This window comes from Sinocyclocheilus anshuiensis, unplaced genomic scaffold, assembly GCF_001515605.1.
Source record: "Sinocyclocheilus anshuiensis isolate Anshui unplaced genomic scaffold, SAMN03320099.WGS_v1.1 scaffold1833, whole genome shotgun sequence".
In the NCBI taxonomy this organism is placed as follows: Eukaryota; Metazoa; Chordata; class Actinopteri; order Cypriniformes; family Cyprinidae; genus Sinocyclocheilus; species Sinocyclocheilus anshuiensis.
The window spans coordinates 302,599-310,378 of NW_015539842.1; the positions used below are offsets into that span (position 1 = coordinate 302,599).

The 7,780-nt window shown below is 37.6% G+C and overlaps 1 protein-coding gene across 1 annotated transcript in view; it reads right to left on the reverse strand.

The window, feature by feature from the left end:
• Positions 1-485: 485 nt before the first annotated feature.
• The window catches only part of LOC107684482 (kinesin-like protein KIF19), a 47,418-nt gene continuing 40,123 nt past the window's right edge, over positions 486-7,780 (reverse strand). Inside the window, exons 7-18 of the mRNA XM_016480738.1 lie at positions 7,375-7,569; positions 6,532-6,678; positions 6,319-6,441; positions 5,944-6,100; positions 4,988-5,162; positions 4,555-4,753; positions 3,928-4,239; positions 3,771-3,845; positions 3,345-3,508; positions 2,982-3,075; positions 1,106-1,229; positions 486-929 (exon numbers count right to left, since the gene is read on the reverse strand). Of these exons, the coding sequence (XP_016336224.1) occupies positions 532-929; positions 1,106-1,229; positions 2,982-3,075; positions 3,345-3,508; positions 3,771-3,845; positions 3,928-4,239; positions 4,555-4,753; positions 4,988-5,162; positions 5,944-6,100; positions 6,319-6,441; positions 6,532-6,678; positions 7,375-7,569 (2,163 nt within the window). The 3' untranslated portion in view covers positions 486-531. The remainder of the gene's footprint in view (positions 930-1,105; positions 1,230-2,981; positions 3,076-3,344; positions 3,509-3,770; positions 3,846-3,927; positions 4,240-4,554; positions 4,754-4,987; positions 5,163-5,943; positions 6,101-6,318; positions 6,442-6,531; positions 6,679-7,374; positions 7,570-7,780) is intronic.

The following is a 7,780-nucleotide window of genomic DNA, read 5'->3' on the forward strand; positions in this document are numbered from 1 at the left end:
GAGCTTTTATTATGCCACAGTCGACCGCTTCCGTAAGTAAGCAGTGCTGTTTTATCATACTAGATACATTTGAACGTTCTGTTATAATGCTACTCCATGCGGTCGTCACCTGTCTAATAAAATGCATAGCATATTAAAGCGTCTTTGGTGTTTCCATGTTTTCTACAAAACAAAACCGGAAATCGAGGGGTTATGACTTCATTGGCAGGTGACAGAATGGCACTATAGACACGGTCCGTGTCACTAGTTAAAATTGCTTATTTCTCTGGATTTAAACATTCTTCGAAACATTTGGGATAATGTAAGTACACAAGTCAGCAAAATATATAAAACTGTTCTAGTGGTTTTTGGATAATTTAAATTTTTTGTTTTTAATTATTGTGCCTTTAACACAATATGCTTAATTGTCAAGAAAATAAATGGTCCTTAAAATAAATTCTATTTTAATTATGCAAAATACAACTTCTACTTCTTTTGGGGTAAATTATGACCTGAACAAGTTTTCGTGAGGTTCATCCATTAACACAGATGCTAAAAACTCACTGCTTGTCCTGTGACTTCAAAGGATCGAGATCTCCTCTTGCGTCTGCGCCCCTCAAAGTCCTGCTCTCGTGGAGTGGGGTTCTTCACAGCCTGGCGGTTCCGCGGCCGTGTCCATGTGCCGTTGGGTGCGGGACCGTCTCCCGTGCTGCTGGACAGGTTGTCATCGGAGGTGGCGTGGCATAGCTCTGGGCTGGGCTGTCTTCCACGCCGTAGCATCAGGCCTTTAGGGGGCACCTCGGTCAGAGACCGGTTACTCTTGTACTTCTTGGGATCTAGGGGCGAAGGTGGCGGGGGCAATCGCAGGGCATCTATTTCTAGAACCTTAGAACGCCGTCGAGCAGCCTTGACTGTGATGTTCTGCACGCCTCTTAGAATCTGCTGTCTCTCTGGAGGGAAAACAGTTCAGGGATTTTAAAACTATGACTAATTAAATAGACATTATGTAATTTGGCATTAATCTGAGAAGAAGCCATGTAAGATTTGCCTCAACTGACCAATCAGAATAAAGTATTCCAGGGAGCTGTGTAACAGCACAAAGATGAAAGAGCAGAGGAATTCTTACCTTTAGGAGTCAGAGGGGCATCTGTGCCGTTCTCGCTGCTCTCAGGTGAGGAGTCCAGATGGCTGCTCATACTGTGACTGAGATGGCTGCATCTCAGAGCGTCATCCAGGACAGATGGCAACAGCTGCAGAGATACAGTCAGCATAGTGTCAGACACACTCAATTATTCAGTACACTCAGTTAAAAAAACAGAGAAACCAATTCAAATGTAGATTAAACAGAATGTTCACACTTTTTGTGAATATCTTTTCAAATTTTACCATTTTCATATACTACTGTTCAAAGTGGTCAAGACGTCAAAGACATCGCACCAAAGTTGCATTTGTTTGATCACAAATACACTAAAAACCGTAATATTGTGAAATATTTTTACAATTCTTTAAAATGCAATTTATTCCTGTGATGGTAAAGCTGAATTTTCAGCATCATTACTCTAGTCTTCAGTCAGATGATCCTTCAGAAATCATTCTAATATGCTGGTTTGAAGCTCAATAAGCATTTATCATCAGTGTTGAAAACAGTTCTGTTTAATATATTTGTGAAAACCAAGATACTTTTTTCAGGATATATATATAAACCATTAGGCCACGACTTCCCCCAGGTTTATCTTGCAATAAATGGATAACTGTATTCATTAAAACAATTTATACATCATGAATGAGTAAATGAATAAATCATAAAAAAAAAAAATCAAATTGTAATATCAAACCTGTTTGGTGGATATTGTGAGAGGGTCGAACTTTTGTAAGCTGAGGCTGAGCTCTGTGTTGGGGGCGCAGAAGGGGGGCCGGGGGATGACCGTTAATGTGCAGGTGGGGATCAGAAGTGCTGTCCAGGGGACGAAATCGCTCATACATACACATATACATATACATATATATAAAAACTATGTTTTAAAGTATATTTATTTGTCTTTTATTCCCAAACAATTAATAGCATATTATTTAAACTGTAAAATATTTATACTACCATTCATAAGTTATGTTTTTTTTTTAAAGACATTAATACTTTTATTCAGCATTTAGGCATTAAATTGATCAAAAGTGCTAGGTAAAGGCATAACGTAAGGCATATAAATATTACAAATGATTTCTATTTTTAAAATAAATGCTATTCTTTTGAACTTTCTATTCATCAAGGAATTCACACACACAAAAACATAAGCAGCTAAATGTTTTCAACATTGATAATAAGATTTTTTTCCCCACCAAATCAGAATATTAGAATTATTTCTGAAGGATCATGTGACACTGGAAGTAGTTTTTAAATATCTTTACTGTCACTTTTGATTAACCGAATGTGTTCTTGCTAAATAAAAGTACAAAAAAACTGACACCACAATTTTGAACATTAGTGTATAATCTTAAAAAAAATAAAAAATATCTATATGTGACCCTGGACCACAAAACCAGTCATAAGTAGCATGAGTATATTTGTAGCAATAGCCAACAATACATTGTATGGGTCAAAATGATCATTTTAGTTTTTTTTAATCCCAATAATTATTTTTTATTTTATGCCAAAAATCATTAGGATATTAAATAAAGATCATGTTCCATGAAGATACTTTGTAAATTTCCTACCCTAAATATATCAAATCTTCATTTTTGATCAGTAATATGCATTGCTAAGAACTTGCTTTGGACAGCTTTAAAGGTGATTTTCTCAATATTTAGATTTTTTTGCACCCTTAGATTCCAGATTTTCAAATAGTTTTATCTCAGCCAAATATTGTCCTATCCTAACAAGCTTATTTATTCAGCTTTCAGATGATGTATAAATCTCAATTTCTCAAAAAATGGACCCTTATGACTGGTTTTGTGGGCCAGGGTCACATATTACAGTAAGCTGCAAATGTAGACTCCCAGAAGCTCACCTCTCTGTTGCCCTGGCCATTGATGTGAATGGGTGGAGGAGTCATAACTACAGAGTTCTTCATCGGTTTGTGACTACTCTTAAACACTCGGTCTCTGTATGGACAGGAGAACATTTTTAACTTATAAGTAAAAGCATGTGAACAAACTCAACTTTAACACAATATGAAGGAGGTAGTTATATAGCAGTTCTTTTTATGTCCCCAGGACAAGCAGAATGTTCCTTGCTATTTTTATTTTCACATTCACAAAATTCCAAATATTTTTGGCCATTAAAGGTTTCCATACAAGGAAATATATTAAGTTTGCATAAAGAGGGAAATGTCAAAAAAGTATCAAATGAATTTGCTTTGAACTCTTCTTACCCATCAGGCTCTGGGAGAATCGGAGGCAGCGTGTGTCGTCTCAGTTTTGTCTGGCCTTCTCTGTTGTCTGAGCCCAGTGTGCGAACACTTTCTTGGTCTGAATCCATCTCCTGCAAGGGGTCACGACCTCTACTGGGGAGGGTGATCTTGGGTAGGGAACCCTCCTACAGAGATATGTGTTAACATGTTCTTGATCACTCTGAAATACTTTATGCTTTTAACATGTCCTTCTTTTGAAGAGCTTTTAAAGTCAACATGAAACTCATTTTAATGTCATAATGTTCCATGTGAAGGAAAATGTTATGCAGGATTTTGGAAAAATGTGCACTGATGTTTTGTGCAAAATATGAGCAATAATGTGTATTCACAAAGTAAACGGAGTCAATTTTGATTTCATGTTGACTTGAAAATGCCTGCTTGACGTACCTTAAGAGTACGGATGGTGAACTTATCCAAGGCCACGACTCTGTCCAAGTTCTTCTCATCCATTTCCTTCATGTACTAGCTTGAACTGGACTGAACCCTCATATTGCATCACTCTGGAAAACTTTACTGCCACAGTTTGGCCTGATTCATCTCTGGCTGAGATTTCGGTGCCATTTCTTATTCCTGCGAACGACTCACCATCAATAAACTGCCGCTGCTGCTGGATGATCTCATGGCAGAGGTGTCTGTGCTGTTCGAAACGCTGCACTACCACGTTTTTCTGTCGGATCACATTGTCCTTAAGCAGCGCGCTGGACTGCATCTCTGCATTCTCGATCTCCAGCTCGTGAACCTTGCAGAGGAGGCAAAGCACTTCCCTCTGCTCCTCTGAGCTCACACGGCGGGGGAGAAGCTCTTCAAGACGTCGTGCTTTCTCTCTGAGCTCTGCCAGGCGCTGCTCCAATCCGGCCTAAAGAGAACAGAGGGACTATGGTCAATTACTGTGATGAGTGACTTTATTAACATGGCAAGTCATGTACAATTTATCTTTGCTTATAAGGAGTCTCAGTCTAAAAATAGAAAGGAAATGTATTAAGGTAGTATGCACTGCCTATGCAGAGTGTTCCAAATGAATAAAAAGTTATTATAACAAGTTCACTGAAATGAACCGGTTAAACCAACCGATTCACTAAAAGGAATCAGACATAAATGTTAAACTCACAGCGCAGTACTGTGAGTTTTTTGAGGTGTTGTTCCGCCCTCTAATGGCTAATAACAACATTACCTTCTGTTTTCGCATTTTCTTCTGCTCAGCCATGAGCGTGACTAGGTTCTCTCTGGCAATGGCCACCTCTTGTGTCTCTGTGCTGTCAGGCAAAGATTCTGGTGAGTCTGAGTCTTTTTCACTTTCATCCTTATTAAAACTCTCCTTCCTCCTCTCGCCCTGCCACTTCTTTCTTCTCCTGAAGCGTTCTTGCTCCCAGCTAGATGGAGACAGATAATATTTCAATGATCAAGCATTTATTTGAAAGAAAGTTAGCACAAGCAAAAGTTTCAAATACAACATTTCACATAGTCTGAAATGATAAAACAACTGATGATAGTGTTCATGACTGTGGATATGATAGTCTTCTGACTAAAGTGTCAAAACAGCTTCAGGGCAACGTGTGTATTTAGCTATAATCTTGTTTTAGTTTGTGTGCAGAATGAAGACTCACTCTGCAATTGTCAGCAGGTGTTTGGATGTGTCTATCTGGATTTCCATGTTGCTGTTGTCCAGCTCCATAAGACGCTTCCTGATGTCCATCTGCTGTCTAAACGCATCGATCAGCTGCTCCCGCAGTTGGTCCATCTCAGCCCGGCTCTGCTGAGAAGAGTGAGCCTGCACCTCCGCTAGAGGCAAACACAAAAAAATATGTTATGACACACTTTTGAGTGAGAATAGAACAGAAATAGAATAGAATAGAAAACAATCTAAGCAGAAAATTATCTATTAGTGATATTTAGAAAATAATCTAATGAAAAAATAGTCAAAATAATATCTTAAATAAATATTAAACATTCATAATATAATACAACAAAATCAATTAAAATTATATTCTAATCAAACAGAAAAGAACCAGAAAGAACAGAAAGACCAGAATAAAACAGAATAGAATGTAATCAATTAGAGAAGGATCTAACCAAACAGAAAACTATGCAAAAAATAATAGATACAGAAAATAATACAATAGAATAGACCAGAATCATCTTATTAAAAATGATCTTATCAAAAAGAAAATAACAAAATAGAATAGAATCAATTAGAAAATTATTAAACTAACAGAAAATATATATATTGGAATAGAATATGACAGAACAATCAATTAGAAAATAACCTGATCAAACAGAAAATAATTTATTAGAATATAATAGAACAGAATAATTTAGAAAATAATCTAGTCAAATGGAAAATAATCTAATCAAGCGGAAAATAATCTACTAGATTTAAATAGAACAGAATAATTTAGAAAAGAATATAATCTAACAGATAATAATCTAATCAAGGAAAATTATCTATTAGAATTAAATAGGCCAGAGTAGAGTAGAGTAGAGTAGAATAGAATAGAATTCAAAGTAAAATTGTGGTGATATCAATGGTACATATCACTTCTAAGGAAAGATAGGATGTTACCTTGAACATGGCGGATATCTGTTCTGTCCGGGTTGAGCTGTCTGCTGGCCTGGTCTGCTATCTTTTTCTTCAGCCGCTGAATCTCGCTGCGCAGGTCAGAGATGATGCTGGTGTACTGGGCGATGTGATAGGACACATTCAACAGGTTTCTCTTTACCTGCATAGGAAGAATAACATGACACAGAGTGATAAGATATAACAGTCAAAAAAACTCTTCACCAAACAGTTATATTGAGAAACGGCATTACAAAGTGTGTAACAAAAATAATGCAACAATCTTACTGACAAAGAAAATAAAATCTTACTGACCCAAACTTTTGAATTGTAATAATGGGTTACTAGGTTGTCCATTGTTTTATCATGTGTTAAACTAACCCGTGTGCGGATGCTTTTGGCACGGTCCGCATAAGTCAAGGTATTCCGTGAATCCTCAAAGGCCAGAGATGCAGGGCTTATATGGGCAATCATCATCGTCCGACTGTTTCCTCCCAGCGAATCCTGCAGTCATGAGTAAACCCAGTAAGACAACCAAAATCAAGAAAAATATCCCATATGCCTCTCTGTTCATGAAGATTCACTTCACTGTACCTTGAGCAATCGCGTGAGCTTGCTGTCTCTGTAATTGACATATTTGTTGCCATTCTTTTCGCTCAAAGCATTGATGCAGTTCCCCAGCGCAAGCAAAGAGCGGTTGATATGAGCGCCCTCTTTTAACCTTTGACCCCTGTTCTGTGTCTGAAAGCAGAAACAGTAGTTATTGCACCAAGTTTTTAAATTGTCAGTCTACATGCAGGTTAGGAAATCTGTTAGAGCTTCCAGCAGGGGGCGCTCTTGCATATTTCATTTTCTGAATAGTTGTGCAACAGGCTTGTCTTCCTCATCAATGGAGAACAAACAAGCACTCATGTTTCTGAGCAACAATACCCCATAACCAGAAACAACATGATCTGCTTTTGTGCCTGTCACATGCATGTTTAATCCCACATGGTGCCTGAGTGGTTAACATTTTTAACTGTTTCCATGGCAAATACATGGCACGCTCTCTAAATGTGTTCTCTCATATCTTCCAATCTCATGGAGTGAGTGGAAATTACACTTTAATATTAAACATGATTCACATGTGTTTCATCAAAATCACCTGATTGGACCTGTGGAGGTGTTGCATCATAACGGATGAAATAATCAACAAATAGTTTCATTTCATTTTCCCTCCAAGTTTATCACTAATAGTTAAATCACTCTTGGAATTGTTCCCTCGTCACTGGCTGATATATGATTCTGAATATATCTGGCGCTAACTGTGCCAGCTTTTATGTAAAAAGAAAGATTGATAGCCTTATATTAATGATTACCAACTTTATAGACGTATGTTTGAGCTTACCCACTGTGCTTTTATGTTCTAACTAGACTAAAAGTCTAAGTCAAAACTACCTGTGAAGCACGTTCAGACCCTGCCAGATCGATCATGAAGAGACGTGCGAATCGCACTTCCTGCAGGATGTCTCGACATCGGCTCTGTTGCCGTACGGCCACCTGCAGCACAGCGTGAGAGCGAGAAGACGTCTGATTGGCTGCTGTAGGCTCTTGAGTTCTCTGCTTGTTTCCTTTCATTAACAACTCCATGATCTGTGAGAGAGCAAAAACAGAGAAAAAAAACAACATCCAGCTCCACAGTACCATTCATAAGTCTGAAGTTGACAGGATTTTTTATTTATTTTTTGCAAGAAGTCCCTTATGCTCACCATGACAGCATTTATTTGATCAAAAATACAGTAAAACAGCCATGTGAAATACTATTATAATTTAAAATTACTGCTATTTTATTTATATATATATA